Genomic DNA, 18,095 nt, shown 5'->3' with positions numbered 1-18,095 from the left:
GTGCTCCTCCGGGAGCTCGCACTGGAGGGCGCAGAAGCCGGGAGCCCCCCGCCAGGCTGCCCCCCGGGCCGCTCCTCCCCCTGCCTCCCCGGCCCTCGCCGCTGCCCCCAGCCCGCCGCGCCCCCCGGCGGCACGCCCCGCCTCCCCGGCGGCACGCCCCGCCTCCCAGGCGGCAATCCCCGCCCCTCCGGCGGCACGCCCCGCCCCTCCGGCGGCACGCCCCTTGGCGACGGGGGCGGGGCCCTCCGCGTCCCCGCCCCGGAGCCGCCCCCCGCCGGCGGCCGGTGCGGCGGGGCTCGGCGCGGCTCGGCGGGGCTGGGCGCCGTGGCCATGGTGGAGCGCGCAGACGAGGCGCCGCTGCTCTTCTGGGCCGAGGGCCCCGCCGTGTCGGCGCCGCCGCCGCCGCCCGCGGCCGAGGCGAGCGGCGGCGGGCGGCGGCTCGGCGGCGGCTGGAGCGCGGCTCCGTGGGGCGGCGCGGGGCCGGCGGAGGCGGCGGGGCCGCCGCGGGCGGAGGCGGAGGAGGACCAGATCGTGGCCGTCTTCGTGGTCACCTTCGACCCCCGCACTGGTGAGGGGCGCCGGGGGCGGGCGGGCCGGGGCGCGGGGGGCCGGGCCGGGGCCTGCAGCGGCCGGGCCTGGGGCTGCCGGTGTCGCCGGCGTTAAGATGGATGCGGGCCGGGGCCGGGCTGCGGGTCCCGCGGCTTGCAGCCCGCCCTCCCTCCCTCCCGCGGGGGCCGCTCCCCCCGCCGCGTCTGAGGGCAGCGTCGCCGGACCCCAGCGGAGCGCGGCCTGCGGGAGGCGGGCTGCCCTCCGCCCCCGCGGGAGACCGCTGCTGGGCGGCACGGCTGCCGCGCCCCCGTGCCCGGGCCGGCCTCCCGAGGGCCGCTCGGGGTTTGCCGAAGACGGGGCGTAGGGGGGATCGCGTTTGATCCCCATCCCGCCGAGAACTTCTGACGGGAGGACGGCGCAGCTCTGCTCCGCCGCGGGGGACGGGACGGGGATTCTGGGGACGGCGCTGGGGCAGCCCCTGCGCCCCGCACGGCGCCCAGGCCTCGGGCCGAGCCTCGGCCCAGCGCTGCCCGCGGGCACCGACCTGCCAGCAGCGGGCGGAGAGCACCCCCCTGTCTCCGTGGCGCGGTGCGGCGCCGACCCGCCGGCAGCCGCGGCGGCGGTTACGGCAGGCGGGCGGGCAGGGCAGGACCCCCGGCAGCGGCAGCTCGGCTGCGGGCTTCTTGGTGACCTGTGGGTTTAGGGGCTGGCCTCTGGTGGGATCTCTGGGACTCTTAGCGCTTTGGAGCGCTGCAGTCCAGGAGGGCAGAGGAGGGGGGCAAGGGAACGCGTTTTCCACCTTTCGTGGCCACGTCCATCTCCCTCGGCACTGTGGCGCTTTGGTGTTGTATCACTTCTTCTACTGACAGGTTATTCATTTCAAGTCTGCAAATCAGCATTTCAGAAAACATCTTAACTTTGTTTTCTTAGTCTTGCTGCTCTGGCGGTATCCACGACACAGGGTGTTATGACACAGGTAGAAAGTTAGCACCCGTCTCGCATCTGTTAACACAGGTACTGTGCTTAGGGGTCTGGTGTCCCGAGACAGATCGTTGGGTCTTTTGGCTGCCTGGCACCAGCCTGGGGTGCAAAGGCAAGAGTGGGACATAGCTGAAAGTCTTGGTACGATCAGAAAGTTTAGGAGGTAGCTTGGGAGATGCAGGAGCCCATTTGCATCCAGATCTGGGAGCGGGCTCCTCTTTCCTCTGTAGGCAGACGCTTTCTTAGCAAATCCGTAGCAAAAGCAAAGAGCCCTGAGAGGCATGGTGGGGTCCTTCATGGTGGGGGGAGGTAACTGACATCATGCTCACAAGAAGGCCCTGATGGTGAAGACTGAATCCCAGTCTTAAACTGAAAATCCCAAGGAAGTAGTGAAAAGAACGGAGCCTCAAGTGTGATGTGCTGTCAGAAATGCACGCTGCCAAACAGCCTGGCCGCTATGTCCTGAAACACCAAAGGGCTTTTGAGAAGTTACCTGTTTCATACTGCACCAGAGAGAGGTGTCTTTGGTCTGGAGGTCAGAGGCTCTTATCAAATTCCAAAATGAGATTGGATGTCATCTTTCCCACAGGAGATGGAAAGGGGAGGTGTTTCTCATAAATATCCAAAACGTGGAAGAGTCTGGATGACTGCAGCAACAGCAGGTTGTCTTTCAATCTGAGAGCATATGCCTTCTACGAAATGGTGAGATTTTCTTGGTTGGCAGAAAGCTGAGTTTTCTCAGGAGTTTGTCTGAACCAGCTGTTGCTTTGAATGAAGTCCAGGGAAAGTTGGGAAACAGCTCTTCTCACATCTGATGTGCAGTTAATGCTGGGTGTCATCAGTCTTGGAGTCGTCTGTCAAGTCCAGGAAGATTCAGCCTCCCACTGCTACTCAGCGCTGAACGCAAGGAGCACGACAGGACTGTGAGGAACACATCAGCAAATGTCAGCTTCACGGGTGGAGGGCAAAGTGTCCTATGGAGGATGTGGACTCGGAAAAAAGATCTTAAAGCTGCAGTGGTGTGAACTTGGTGGGGTCAGAAAGAGGATATGGGAATTCCTGGGTCAACCACATCAGATGATGGGAAGGACTTCTGTAATGTTCATAAGGGTATCTGGTCCTCGTGTGTGACTTAAAAGAGATCACCCACTTGGTGTCTGAGCTGGAAACCTGCTTGATCCTGCCCAGGAAAAGCACAGCAGGCCTCCTTTGGTAGCTTGCTCAGGCACGTGAAAGGCGGAATTCCTGGCGGTGGCTGGGAGCGTGGTTATGCCAGGTAATGTCTGCTCAAATACAGGCAAGCGGTTGGGTGAGAGATGTTTTACTGTAGAACGATGAAGTGCTTACTATGCTAATAAAGAACGTACCAGCTTTCCTCCTAAATTTAGAAGGGCTTGGAACAGGCAAGCTCAGTGTATCTAGCAGTTGCATGTGACACGTTCACGAAGGTTGGTAGGTTATGGGGTTGCCAGGCCACTGTTACAGTTCCGGTGCCCCTGGGACTCTGTCGATGCTGGTGTGAGTGGCCGAACATAAGAGCCAGCGGCAGCTTCTAAATCAGTGGTGCTCTCCCCACCTCCAGCGCGGTGAACCTTGTGGCACTTGAAAAGGATCTCTTCTCACCGCTATTACAAAGATGACTCTTGCACTAATACAGAAAGTGAACTATAAATTACATGCAGAATGGTGACAGCCTGGGAGCCAACTGTGCCATCTTCTCATTGCTCCCTACCCTTTGGCAGTCCCCTCCTTCGGGGAGTGACCAGTTGGGAATGTTTTGACACTTCAAAAAGTGTCAGCCTGGGGTCTGTGCAAACACAGCCCCTTAAAGAGCAGAGTCGCCGGGGGCTTTAACGAGGCTGCTGAACTTCCTAGTGCGGGTGTTCCCTTGGGCGGGTAGCAACAGAAAAGCCAAGAGTGTCTTGGGCAGCAGTGGGGATACATCTGGTAGGTGTGACCTACTTGGCGTTAGGCTCAAGCACAGGTGTGTTCTGAGACTCATACTTGTTTGGGTAAAGCAAGTGAAAAAAATAGAACAATAAATTTTGCTTTGGGAGAGAGATAAACAAAGATAAAGCAAAGTCCATGGCCACATCAGCTCTCTCAGATCAGAATAGTGAAAAAGAGGCTGAATCTTCTTATCCCTTCTTCTGTGACGGAGATGATGATAGTCAACCTTGTGGAGGTCCCACACAGTCTGTTGGCTTAGAGGGTGATGTGAGTAGTGGAGGGAGGTGAGGAGGGAAGAGAGGGAATTAATCCATTTTGCACCAGTGAACATGCAAATATTCTGTTTTTCTGTCCTGCATTTCTTCCATGCAGGAAACGGAGCCAGTGTGATGGCTAGGTCACACTTTGTGCTTCTTGTGTCCTGGCACAACATGGTGGCATTGCACGGCTGGGGACCCTAAAGATCTTGGGAAACATCTAGTGGTGAGAAGGGCCCGGTGATGACCACCAAATGCTAGTGCTATCATCATATTTGTAAGGATGTGAAAATCCAGGGGAGAGAAAATACAGGAGAAAGAGGAAGAACATCCTTAACTTTGCACACCAGAAACTGAGAGTCCTGGTTCTGACCTGGCCTGGAGCTGGGCGATTGCTCTCAAGAGATCTCCAGATCTGCAGATTTGACTCTCAGCAAAGCCACTTGCTCGCTCTCTAGCGCTGGGTGACTCTCACTTGGAAAGTTTCCCGTGCACACAAGAGCTGCTTTCTGCATGGGGAAGGGCAATGCTTCCTGTTTTTCTACAACATTGCTCCCTCCTCCGGTTTCTCGGGCAGGCTGGCAGTCGCTATCACGTCTGGGTGAAGTCTCTCCTTTGTTTGCTCTGCTGTTTCGCCAGACCAACTTTCTTAATTGTTTTTTAATCTCTGCGTTTGTTCTCCGACTGCCACGTTGCTGTACGTTCATAGGGCAAGGTGACGTGAGGAGCTGCCAGGAGCGCAGGTGTGGGTTGCTTGTGACAGATCCCAGAAAAAAAATAGCTTCGTGATATGCAAGTTGGTTTTGTGGTTACACGTAGGGTAAGGCTCTGTTTCAAGGCATCTTTTCCTTACTTACTGCTGCAGAAGAGACATTGTTTGGGCTGTGTCCACTTCAACACCTCTGTAGTGGATATCATACCTGACAGCAGTGTTTGTGACTAAACTGAACAAAAAGTCACACAGTTTCCTTTGCTCGATGGTGCTCTGGCATATTGATCTATTAATCTATAGGTAATGACCAATAATAAGCGATTCTCTGTGATGCAAGACTTAAAAGCAGATCTGGCCTTAACCACAGTTTTGTGGTTAAGAGGCAACAGTCTTAAGAGTTGACTTCCTCACTCTTGCAAGGAAGGGTCTTGTGCCTTTAAAAAGAAAACCAACCACACACCCCCAAACAACAAAAGCCAACATCTATATATAATATGCAAAACCTACAGGGGACCACGCAGGCTGGCATGATGTCACTGGCTTTCTCTGCCAGCCTTTCACACGCCTCAGAGGCGAAGATGCTTTACAGCAGAGCTCTGTGGTTTCGTGTGTGATTGCACAAAGCTGTGCTCGGGGTCACGAGGCTGCCGCTGCTCCCCAGCCAGCCCGGCTCTGCGGGACAGGTCTACTTGTGGACTAGAAGTGGTTAGTTGGATGCAAAACCTCTCCTGTTGCCACACTTCACGCTGTTGTTTTTTTGAAGTCCTTGCCAGGCAGGGTTGGGGGAGGTCTGCTGAATACAGTATCTATGTGAGAAGAAAAATAGCCTATTTAAATGTCAGTAGCTAAGCCCAATTCCTGTGCGAGAGTGCATGCATATGCTTGTGCAGTATGAGTAATGACACAACAGGCAGGCTTCAGAAATGAGGCCTCATATTTAAATAACTCTAAAAGTCTCAGCAGAGTGTAAGGCCCTTCCAAATGTACGCTGTCCGTGTGAGCACAGCTGGGATGCTTACCCCAAAGGGCGCTGGAAGGACTGTACCAGTAGAAAGCATCGTCAGGGTGCATCTGCCATTGCGTTATACTGAAGAATGTTTGTTTGCTTTGTTGTTAAAACGAAGTTGCATTACTTCAAATGCTGTTGCTGTGGGCAAGCTGACAGAGAACAGGACTCAATGGGTAAACCTGGAGCACATCTCGGTGCAGTGGCAGTGTCCAGATGAGTGGGTTAGGCTCTGAAGTGCTGGCGTGGGAAAGCCTGAGGAGTCCCCTTTTTTTGTCCATGGTAAACTTGCCAGCAGCAGGGCAGGACTTCATCAGCTTTAGGGACTTTTTGTGACTTCTCTGATATCATCTGTTCCAGGATCAGGCTCCTCAGGTGGCCTTTTCCACTGAACAACTGCATGCGTTCTGGATGGGTTGGCAGGTGCCAGATGTTTGCTGATCTTAAACTAGCTTGTAATTTATGTGCTTTTTTGTTTGGTTATTCTAGCATGCGCAAACATGTTGCAGTACTCGGATCACCTCAGCCTCCATATAAAGCTTCAGCTAACTCCTCCTATCCTAAACTAAACATGAGAGATTCCAGGGAGATGTAGTGATGGCTGGGATGCTGGCTTAGGAGTTCCTGTTTGACCAGCCCTGCCAAGCGTAGCCGAAGGAGGATATTGGTGGTGGTATGAGCTATCACAGAAACTCATCCTAAAGAGCAGCAGTCTATGCATTGGGTTCTTTCTATATCGGATACCCACGCAGACAGCCTGAATGGAGCAGTGTTAATACCATAAATCATCCACTGTCAGGTAAAACTGTATCTGCTCTGTGATTAAGCATATAAAGGATAAACCCACAAAACAGCACTAGCTTCACAAACGGCTCCAAAAGTTCTGCAATATCTGGGTGTTGTGCCGCAACAAGTAGCGTTTGCAAGAGATGTGTAGAGTATAGTATGTCAGCTACTGTCTGTGTCAATTTAGGAGTACAAGAGTTGCGTTAGTGCACTGTAACTGGCATCCCAGTGATGTAAAAGCAACAACTTGCTGTTGCTGGTGTTTGCCCTTTAGAAATGAGTACTGTGTCCAAGTTTACCCAAATAAATTTGCTTCTCTGCAGGCAACATGGTGGAGTGGTGCTTACCTCAAGATATTGATTTGGAAGGCGTGGAATTCAAATCCATGGCAAGCGGGTCCCACAAAATCCAGTCAGATTTCATGTGAGTATGTCTGAGCTATATTACTACTTCTTTAGCTGTACATCTACACCACCACCCCTTAACTCAGAACGTCCAAGAAAAATACCATCTATGAAGTTCCTGCATAAACATGCTGCTAAACTGTATCTAGCTGAGCCAAAGATACTCTTCAGATACTCTCAACATCGTATCAAGTACCAGCTAGCTGTGTGGGATCTTCTGTATGACAACTTTGGCTGTGGAGGCCAACTGGTGAACGGGGCAGGCCAGCTTCTCAGTGGGGTGCAAATTTTAATGCGTATCAGGCAAATCATACTGCACTGCCACTATTGGGGCTGTCAGCAGAGGCCTAAGGTGAAGGGGAAAGAATGGCAGAACTGAAGTGGGAAGGATTTTGCAGGAACCATACTTAGAAAAAGGTTCCTAATTCTGCCAGTGCTTTCGGATCCTTTAAATGTGGTGATAAACAGTCCTTGCTCACTTTCTTCTTTGGTAGCTCCTTCCTTCAGTGGAAGGACATAAGCTAGGAATTTTCTGCGTTCCCATCCTTTTACTAACCCAGTGTTGCAATGCAGCAGCGTTTTGCAATGAATTGCAGTGTCACAATTCCTTTGGGTCAGGAATAACAGTTACTTTCTCAAAGGCATGTGAATTTACCCTGGCACTCAGCTAGAGTATGCTTCAACGTGTTGGCACCCACAATATCACTAGGTAGCTAGACTACGCTCACATCTTCATGCACTGCAGGCTCTTCTTTCTTGGAAGAAGAGCACTGCGTTGACTGGGTCCTGCAACTTCTGTTGGTCTTCCTTCCAAGTTCTTTCCTTGTGTTCCTTACCAGCCTGTGATGTGGCTGGTAGGGGCTTTAGTGGGAACTCCTGCCTAAAATGTCCTGTCTTGTTCCTGAGAAGGCTAGGACACCTGAGGCCTGCTCTCAGCCCTTCAGATAGCAGGGTGGGATTTCAGGGGGTTCCTTAAAGAAGGAACTGCATTCCCAAATCAGTATTTTTAGTGGTCAGTTACATTTCTTTCTTCCCCTTCCCTCTTTTTAACACTAATCCTTCTGCCAAATGTTTGTCCCCAGTTATTTCCGGAAAGGGCTCTGTTTTGGCCTGGCCTGCTTTGCCAACATGCCTGTGGAGAGTGAGTTAGAGCGTGGTGCCCGCATGAAGTCCGTGGGGATTCTCTCCCCTTCCTACACCCTGCTGTATAGGTACATGCACTTCTTGGAGAACCAGGTCAGGTAAGTTCCCTTGGGAATGGGACTGGCCACTCCCCACCTGGGAGAGGTGACGCCTCAATGGAGAGCGATTTTAGGCGTGAGTGAGAATTTGGCTACAATGTCTAGCTATGATTTCCTTGAATGACTGCTTCTCCAGAAAGAGTTACGTGTTCACAACGGGAAGGAAACACGGAACTGATTGGCAGCAGTCTGTTCATTGCTAACAGGCTACTCAGATGCTAGCCAAACCCCACTTATTTTGTGGGGACTTAAGTGTCAAGGGGAGAGTTGAGAGGACAAGTTGTTCCCCTTTTCTCCTTCTGCAAACCATTTTACTAGGGGCTCACAAAAGGCTTCTAAACCTACAGTGGTGATCCTGGCTAGGCGTGTGCTTCAGCTGAGTGGACCTGGCAGAGACAATGGTGATGGTAGAAGGGAAAGCTGTTCCTACCTGAGCATATTTAAAACAGGATCAGTCCTATGCATACGTCAGCTCTCTGTCTGCTTCAGTCCTGCCCGTGTTCTCTGGCTGCACTGAAAGCTGGTGTTAGTCCTGATGCTTCGGCTGCCCTCCTGGATAGGTCTGTGCAACTGAGGCATCCAGGGCTCCTTTGCTAGCTGGGAAAGCAGATGCTGGCTGGGGGCAAGGCACTAAATAAGTCTGGAGACGCTACAGATCTCCCCTTTTTTCCTTTCTTTTCCAGACACCAGCTGGAGATGCCAGGGCACTACTCCCATCTAGAGGCGTTCTATGATGACAAGAAAGGAGTCCTCCCTGATACCAAGGGCACCCCCACCTCTCAGCAACCTGTCCACTGGCTGCCATCCATCCACAGATACATGTACCCAGAGATGAAGGTGAGGCAGGTGCTCGGAGGCTTGCAGGAATGTGCAGTGTGCTGCTGCTCCTTGCTGGCATCTCATACTTCTTTATATAAGCAGTCACTCCAGTGCTTTGTGGGCTGCTAAGATTTTGTTACTTCGGCTGTTAGAAGCTGCAGTTCTCTGTCACTGCTGTGTGCTGGTCTTACTCCCACATTTAGACTTAGCATCTGTGCCTGTGTCCCTGTTTCACCTCTGAGCTGTTTTCTTCCCTTTCCCTCCACCTGCAGATCACACACCCTGCTGGCTGTATGTCTCAGTTCATCAAATTCTTCGGTGAGCAGATCCTTGTCCTCTGGAAGTTTGCCCTGCTGCGCAAGCGCATATTGATATTTTCACCGCCCCCAGTTGGAGTTGTCTGCTATAGAGGTATGTTTCCAGGGACACCGCAGAGCTCTGATCTCGTAGGTTGAAGCACTGCAGAAATGCCTGTGGGTACTGAGGGGATAGGCATCATGCAGGTCTTTAAAATACATCGCAACCATTCCTTGTGAAGATAGCGTTCAGCCTGCATTTACCCATTTCCTACAAAAAGCTTTTCTTCAGGCCTTTTGGGTAAGGACATACTTGGCACTGTCAAATACAGTTCCTGTCAACACAAGAAGATGAGAGTGCTGAATGAATTTGTGGAATCTAGAACATGGGATTCCCATAGGAGAACTGATTATTTCCTATCCAAAACAGGATGTCCCCACTTGAGAAGTTCTGGTGTTCATGGGCATTTCCAAGCTCTTACCATTGTTTTCATAGAAGCGTGTGGGAGAACTGGGTAAGTGGGGTTCAGAATGCCCTTGGAGGGAATACTGAAAGCGTCTCAGGATGTACTTCTCTTGTCCGCAGTGTATTGCTGCTGTTGCCTTGCCAATGTTTCTCTGCCTGGTCTTGGAGGAACTGTCCCAGAGTCCAAACCATTCTTCTATGTGAATGTGGCAGACATAGAAATGCTGGAGACAGAAGTATCATATGTGGCCTGTAAGTATGATGGATTAGGCGTGACGTTTTTAATTTCAGGCTGCAAAATGTCTTGAGACACCAGACTGTGGGATAAAACTGATGAGAAATAGGATGTGCATGGAATAACTAACTACGAAAGCAGGAGAGAACAGTTGGTCTGCTGGGAAAGCAACATGCTGCTCTGAAAATCTTCTCTGATTTTGGCAGGTACAACAGAAAAGATCTTTGAAGAGAAACGGGATCTCTACGATGTCTACGTGGACAACCAGAATGTGAAGACGCATCATGAGCATCTGCAACCACTCCTGAAAATTAACAATGCTGACAAGGAGAAGTACCGACGGCTCAATGATCAGAGGTAATCACAGACATCTGGGTGGTCCTGGTCCTGACAGGAGAGCAGTATGATGAGGAATAGAGAGGACACTGCTCCTTTGTACTTTCCTTCTTGTCTTAGTATTTTCAAAATTTCCCACTGCTTCAGCTCATCTCTTTTGATTCTGGTTCCACTGTAGCTGACTGGTATGAGTGTCCCTGGGCACTCTGCACACATAAAATCACTCCACCAGTGAGCTGATGGAGCAGGTAGAAGGCAGGAAGAGAAGCAGAGGTTGTGACTCACCCTTGTTTCACCACTGATCGGTAGCAGAACTGAGAACAGTCTGCTTTTTAGTCCAGTGCCTTATAAAGACCACCCTGTTGACTCAGATATCAGGGCAACGCTGTTAATCTGATTTGTCTCCAAGAAATGGATGCGAAGTTTTTAGTTGTATTCCTTGTCTGCTCATAATGCTTTGAGGTTCACTGTAGGTATGTGCCTTTAATCCGTCTCCCTTCTCTCAGGCAGATGTTAATGTATTCTCAAGAAGTGGGTGAGGATTGTAGCTCCTGTGAAGAGGACCTTTTCATCTTGTGAGTGTCTACCTCTAACACTTAGTTGGTCACTGTTAGGTTTAGGGAGTCTCTCACTGATTTCATGTTACACTGGTTTGTCATATTACAAAACATGATGGTTAACACAATTCCATAGTCAGCTCTCTTCCTCTAGGATCCAAGAACCAAACTGGCTCTTCCTCTTCAGATCATCTTCCTTTCATTTTGAGAAGCCAAATGCAGCTATATTATTGGGTCTCTTAAGTGCTGGGAGGGAGAAGAGAATTTTAAAAACACTATTAGAAATGCAAGAATCCCCTCCTATTTTTGAAAACATAAGCACTATAGGACTTTTCATGCCAGAACATTTGGCTCAGGAAAGGATAATGTCTGTGGGAAGCAGGCACTGTACCATGCTGGGGGAGGTACAGCGTGGGATAAGACCTGCGTGTGAAGGACTGGCCCATCGATGTGGCTGGCTTTGTACTTGGCAAACAGAGGAACCAGAACTGGGGGCCGAGTATGGGGTACAGAATTAGATGAAACCCACACTTCTGCCATCTCTGAAGCCCTTCACTGCCTCTTGCTATTGCTCACAGTCTGCAGCAGGTGAGAAGTAATGGGATGAAACTGTGTGAAGGGCTGTCGGGGCAGAGCTCCAATTGTTGAGCTGCACACATGTAGTCAGACCTCTTTTTGAACAGCCTTGTGTGTTCCTAGGAAAGCACTAGGTAGGAAGTAGCTATCACTGCTGTATTCCGTGCCAGTAACAGAGAATTTATTTACCATGGCTTACTAGATGGATGACAACGCTGTTTCCTCCTTTGCATTATTGGAGCTATAGGTCTGATGTAGCCACTTGATGATTACCGCAAAGTACACATTAGCTGATAACGTGGCTTGCTTCTGAAGAGTGAAATGCCTACCATAAATCGGCCAGATAGAAGCACCATGGTAAATTAAAAGTTACTGCTTTATCTTTGTTTATTCTGGGTCATCCATATGGTAGACGGAAAACTACTACAGCATCACCTAAGAAGGTGGGATCTGTGATTCGAGTGGTTTAAATGCAGTTCTGGGGCTCTGCTGCCTGTTTGGTAAATATGCTATCTTTTGGGGGGGTCCAATGCCATCATCTTAGCTGACTTTATCCTATAGGTTTTTCATGGAGCAGAACAACCGCATATTTCAGACGCTGATGGAGGTGTCAGCCAGCCAGGACAAGACACTGACAGCTGATCACGCACGAGGCATGGGCCTGGATCCCCAAGGGGATCGAAGTTTCCTTATGGACCTGCTGGAGGTGTATGGCATTGATGTTATGCTAGTCATTGACAACCCCTGCTGCACTTAAACCAAGGGCAAGAGAGATGGGGAGCAAAGATCACTTTTTAAAGACTACCAGACATTGCTTAGGAGGATCACTGGAACTCACCACAGCCACTGGATGGATCTCATTTTATTTAATAACTTTATATGGAGAGTATTTATAATTTTAAAACAAAATGTGATTTTATTTTCTCCCCCTCAACTTCCCAATGAGTACCTGCTCGAAGATTTTTTTTTTTTTTTGGTTGGTTGGTTTGTTTTTTTGTTTTGTTTAGATGGGACCAGTGGCACCTTTGCACCAATCCTCACTGTTGCCAGTGATAGCTAGGTTTTGGCCTAGCCTGGATACCTGAGGGCTGAAGACTTCAGGAAAGCACTTTGTCTGATGGGGCCCAATGTGAAATGCTGTAGCTGAGCTCTCAAGGCTTGACTGGAAAACCCTCCTATCATCCCCTCTTCCACATGGGGACCGAAGAGAGCTTCAGCACAGGCTGTTAGTGGCCCAGTCTCATAAAACATCTCCTGTCCTACCATGTTTATTGGTGGGGACAGTTAAACCAATGATAAAAAAACAGGACTCCTTTAAACACCCCTCACCCACCTTCTAGCGGCTGAGTTGGAATAAAGCCACCCTTCCTCATCAGTGGCAGAAGCAAGTTTGGGATAAGGGGGTGCTACAGGATCTTATGACTTTACTTACTGGAGCAGCACGGTTTCACTTCCAGCATATGAGGTGGTATAAACTGGCAAAGACTATACCTACCTATCTCAGAGCTGGAGAAGAGCACCATCTCTACTTCATCCCTCCTCCCGCTTCCTCTGGTTTTCAGTTGCATCACAGCTGCTGCTTTGGTTTAAAATCGTCAAACCAGCAAGATGGTCTCCCATTTAACAGGGACCAACATCACCGAGTCACCTTGCAGTCACTACGTTCTGCAGCCTCAGCTTAGATGGTGCTGGGCCGGATTGGGTTGAATAAGTATGCTTTAACTCATGTCACTAGCCCTTCCTTTGTAGCAGATGCTACTTGTCACTCCTTTGCTTTAACATTGTCTGCTGATCCTCCTTTTGTCGAGCAGCGTTCAGCACTGCCTGCCACTGTCCTTGGCTTTCAGTGTGAGATGGAGAGCAGTATGTCACCTTTTAGCTGGAACGGCTTCGCAGTTTGCAGGCTCCCTTGGAGTTTGGTGTTCTTAACTGGCACAGCTGCTAGAAGCAATGTCTAACAGCAGGCCTTTTTTTTCCTGGGCAGAGAAGCTGTAGAACCAGATGAACAGTGTTTCTTATTCTTGTACTGTGGAAAGAATAGGATTCAGTTCACGCAGGACCATTGGTTACCTCCAATTTACCAGGAGGGCTGTCCTGGTAAAGAGTAATCCCTTTGCCATGCAAAATCCAAGAATGGTTCTGTGGGTTACAGGTGTGACATACTGCTTTGCCCAAAATCCTTCAGCCAGTAGCAGCATCAGCTTTAAGCCAACTGTTCTTCCTGAACTGTGGCTACAGCTGCTGCTTCTGCCATAAGAGATTTCAGCACCCTTGGAGCCTTTCTGCAGTCTGTAGAAATGCAAACTGTAGCTGATGTATCCGTTTATCCGAGCATTTTAGAGCCTGAACCACTGAAGTCTCACCTTCTAATTCTTTTTAGAACAGGTGAAGCAAATGTTCTCCAAGTAGACCCTCTGTGGTCTGTCTGCCTCTGGAAGGAAGGAGGCTGGCATGTCCTGTTTTTCCTCGAAGGCTATCTGCAGCAAAGGGGTGGTTTTGCTTGCTGTAGATTCAGAGGCTTTAGTGAGGTGTCGGATCAGGGGCCTCACAAGGCTTATTGCACAGTTCATCGGTATGAGCTTCAGCTTATTATGTTCCTGTGATCTGCCTGTCTGAGCAGTTGCTCCCTTGCCTGCTTGTTGAGGGCTTTGGATGTTTTTGTACAGGAGAAAACATGCTGCTGCTTGTACTGCCAGTTGCTCAGAACTGTAACATAATCATCCTTAGAAGGTTGGGGAAAAAAATTGAGAAAGAGGAAAAAACAGAGCTGAATATCATTTAATGGGAACACCCATCTCTCTTCCTTAAGAATAAGTTTTGTTTTTAAATTGACACCTCTAGCATAAAAGTGACCCGCAATCTCCATGCTTTTTTCTAACTTTCACTTTAGTTTTAACATGCTGTCTGCAGTGAAGATCCCTGAGGAAGTAGAGCTGGCACTGTAGTGCTGTCACTTACTTAACTTCCTTCAGATATAAAAAAAAGGAACTGAAGCTAGTCTCTAGCAATTCTTCCTCTCACTTTCTTGAAGGTTTGCTACAGTTTAGCTGTGGTCAGCTGCTAATCACTTTCTGCTCTCTTTGATGTCAGTGTTCCTTTGCTGAACTAGGTAAAACCAAACCTTTAATTTGTCATTGAAATTTTACAGCCTCTGCAGTCAGAGGCTTTCCAACACCCTGCATTAGAGCGCTATGTTCACAAGCTGTCAGAACATCAGGTCTACTAGACAGCACTGCTAGAGCCCACCACGCAGAACCTCCTGAAATTACTATTTGACATTCATTAAACCTCTGCTTTCCAGAAACGAGGTCTTCACTTGCTAGCAGCAGCATGGGTGCAGAAGCAGCAAAGCAAGCAGATTACTGTAGAAGTAGCATCCATGCTACATCCCAGCTGGATGGCTACAGCCTATTTTGCTCTTCCTTGTAATTTTGCTTCTCTACAGCCTCTTTTGGCAGGTGACTGCTACAAAAGACAGAAAACAGAACAAAAAGGCTTCTCTGTCCTAACCCTTCCTTGTTTGATTTGCTGCAAAAGAACTTCCCACCTGCACTCCCCTTTTCTAATAGACATTGTTTTTATTGTTGTCACATGTGGAAAATCCTTGATAAATGGGTACATATGATAAACAAATGGCTACAGCTTGGGCCATGAGGGCTTGTTCAGTAGGCTGTTTTTGTTTGGAACCAACTGCACTGAATCTTACCTTTCCAGGAGATAACATAATTCAAGGTAAAAGAGTTAAGTGCATACATTTAAAATCCCCTCCTTGGCACTTAATAGTTGCTTTTTTTGAATACTAGCAGCTGGAAGGGAGACAGTTACTTGGTGTATTTGGAATTAAAAGAGGGAGGAAAGTGTAGCATAAAGTAGGATATTGCCGATTACTGCAAAAATCCCCTTCTCCATTTGAAGTACTTTGCCTTTACAGTGGTGCCTTTAATTTCTTTGGTGTGATGTCTCTGGTCAGTTGCTTGTGATCAGAGCCCAGGTTGAATGGTGGCTACAGTAACCATGTATATATCCTGTGCCCTGGTAGACACAGTCTGGTATGTTCCTCTCTAACACCCCAGCCATTGCAGGTTCTCAGCTGGTAATTGCTTGAGTTTAAACAGGACAGCAAGAGCTTCATAGTTGTATCTTAACTCAAGTTGCACTAGAAATGTATAATCAAGTAATGAATTATTACTACTTGTACTATCTGGATTGGAGGGTAAAACTTGGGAGAGAAATAAAAGCTATGTTTTCAATCTGAACAAGGGATACCATGCCAGACATTTAAATCATGCAAAAGTCTTCTCACTGCAAGGTTAGGCCAAGCTGCATAGAGCCAAGTACAACTAAGAACTATAACAGATACTAGGAGAAAGGCATTTTACTGAATTAGAGTTCAGATTTGTCTTAGAGACATGCTAATACCTTCTTTTCTAGCATATATGAAGTAGGTACTCCAATGTATGTTAGAGCTAATGGTCATGTCTGTCACAGGAGATGAGCTCGCCTATCCAGCACCCTTAAGGGCAGAAGAAAGTTCCTTTTCAAGGGAAAGTAGCTTCCTGTACAGCTTATTCAGTAAAGCAGCACTACTGTAATACTTCCATTTTAAGAACTGCCAAAGCTAATGGGCAAAAAGGTAGGAGCAGGTGTGGCCCTCTTGGTGACAGACTATGCAAGGGACAGGCATGCTTTGCTCTGGGAGGGGAAAGGGCATGAGCACTCTCTCCTAATGCAAACGTCTAGGTACAAAGCATGCACACTAACCCACATTCTTTCATCTCAGCTATTACTTCTAAGTTAGTTGCTGTCTCCTTTCCACGCCCCCCCCGCCAAAGCTAGTGGTCTAATGATTATGAGAGAAGACAACACATACGTATTTTGCAAGGGACTGAAATGTACCGACCTAACAGAATGAAACATCTGTCTAAAACAAAGGGTACTATGAACCAGGATTTCAGGTCCTGGTTAATGCAACATGTCATTCGAATGGGAATGTTTAATCATGGTTAAAATAAACAGGTGCCTTGGGCTGGTCCATCATTAGGTTGTTATCCTTCCTTTTTATTTATGTTACAGTATTTTAAGCCCTTCTAGAATGGACTGTAAGTTGAAACCAGGATAAGTGTTATCATGAGTGGGACCCAGGATTCTACTCCTGCTTCTTGTCTCAGAGTTCATACAAAGAAAGTTCTTTGTCTTGCTGTCAGACGGAAACATGAGAACAGAGTCCGTTCCTCAACACTGTAGATAGCGGATTCAGCCCCTGCTTATTTTATGTAATGTTTTCCTCACACCTCCCCTCTGAATGTTGCAATTCAGATGTCTAGAACCACTCCATACTGGAAGACCTCTGAATTGTAAAGGAAGGGGAAAAGTGACTTGAATGGTATTTATACAAGCTACTTAACTTATGCTGATATGAATATTTAAATATCAGCCTGTGTCTCAGATGATCCTTGGTACTTTAACATCAGAGCAGCATTAACAATACCAATTCTGAAGGGAGCTCTTGGTTACCCTCAAGCAAGGAATCACATTGCAGTGGGAGCTGTGCGTCTGATACTGTGGAAGAGAATTAGTCATTTTCCCTGTAAAATGGTACAGATGAACCAGAAGCTAGTTCTTATCATCTCACCCCTTGCAGCAGGCTGGTTGTAGTTCTAACAGCTCTGATGTTGTTTGCATCTTGCAGATGTGTGGTTGCTCCCATAGGCCTGTGGCTGTGTAGAGAAACTGCTTACTAAAACATAGGTATTTTTTTAATACAATTAAAGCTTACCTTTTTGAAATGGCTGCTGCCTTGTCTTTCCTGCCACTTGAGCAAAAGCATTGCTAATTTTATTACAGAAGCATCAGCTTGATGAAAAACTCAATTGCTGAGAACTGCCCCTGACTCTGAATGAGCCAGTGGCTGCACAGCAACATTCCGGGTGTCTCTGTGGCAAGCAAAAAGAGCAGAGCACAGCCAACGCGTTCCTTGGAGAGTACCCCAGGGTCCACTGGGTGCTATTAGTTGCTGCAGATCAGAAGACAGCACAACACAGGCCCTATCACCAGCATAACCGTTAAAAAGAACTACCAGGCTTCTAATCCCCTAGATCTTAGTCGAAGGGATGAGTGCTTGCCCCAGTAGCTTAGGTAATTAGTTTCTCCACACTGTAGTCAAGGGAAGGACAGCGTTCACCTTGGTTGCGGCATCACCCAGAACACCAACCCTACTTCCCCTTTCAAAGCATTTTTCCTTCAGCAAGCCTCCAGCAGAGGATGCTGTTGCAGCAGCATGCAGCCAGGACGCAGTCTTTAACAAAGCTGCTGGAAGTCAATTCCCTAATGTCCTTATTTTGATTACAGCAAAGAATCAACAGATGAACTTAGACTAGATCACAGCATAATATGGGGACTATGTACAAACAACAATCACACCAGAAAAGTAAGGATCAAATTTTTTTCTTCCAGTAAGCAAGGCAGAATCATGTGAACTTTAAGTTACAGTAAGAAGGGCAACAGATAACCTTGCTTAAGTCAATAAAATTTCCTTTCCGCAATTAAAGTGAAGCTGTAAACAAAAGCTCAGAAAAGCAACAAAACTAATTACAGTACTGGGACTCCAGGGAATGTAGGTTGCGTAAGGAGTGATGAGCACTGTTTACATTAAAAGAGAAGAGCAACCAGACACAGTGAATAAAAAAGTTACTTGGATGCCCTTATTTGTGTTATACTACTACAAGAATAAAAGGATTACTTACAAAGACTCATTTGGCTTGTTAAAGAGTCTGTCCGCATGTACTTCATACAGCTTTGGGTCAATGATGGCATTTTCCAATTTGCTGCTGTATAACACACCTAAACTTGATCAAAGTAATATATTTCTACTGTATTATTAACTGGAACTCTGTGCTGTTGAATCTGGCAAGATGAAAAAAAATA

At 48.3% G+C, this 18,095-nt stretch overlaps 1 protein-coding gene across 2 annotated transcripts; it reads left to right on the top strand.

Annotated features, from left to right (window-relative positions):
- Positions 1-310: 310 nt before the first annotated feature.
- Positions 311-17,924, top strand: DENND11 (DENN domain containing 11). Of its 2 annotated transcripts, XM_087765538.1 has the most exons (10): positions 444-568; positions 2,120-2,806; positions 6,565-6,664; positions 7,728-7,886; positions 8,570-8,723; positions 8,978-9,116; positions 9,588-9,719; positions 9,909-10,059; positions 10,545-10,613; positions 11,733-17,924. In XM_087765538.1, the coding sequence occupies exons 2-10, from the start codon at positions 2,800-2,802 to the stop codon at positions 11,926-11,928; spliced, it is 1,107 nt and encodes a 368-aa protein (XP_087621664.1). In that variant the 5' UTR covers positions 444-568; positions 2,120-2,799; the 3' UTR covers positions 11,929-17,924. The 2 variants fall into 2 exon arrangements, with proteins under 2 accessions (XP_087621663.1, XP_087621664.1); XM_087765537.1 differs by lacking the exon at positions 2,120-2,806 and having other exon boundaries at positions 311-568.
- The last annotated feature ends 171 nt before the right edge of the window (positions 17,925-18,095 follow it).

This window comes from Nipponia nippon, unplaced genomic scaffold (genome assembly GCF_047370975.1).
Source record: "Nipponia nippon isolate SJK-2023a ecotype South Korea unplaced genomic scaffold, ASM4737097v1 scaffold_3, whole genome shotgun sequence".
Taxonomy (NCBI): domain Eukaryota; kingdom Metazoa; phylum Chordata; class Aves; order Pelecaniformes; family Threskiornithidae; genus Nipponia; species Nipponia nippon.
Note: the sequence above shows the minus strand (reverse complement) of the source record. Positions and strands in the feature narration are given on the sequence as shown.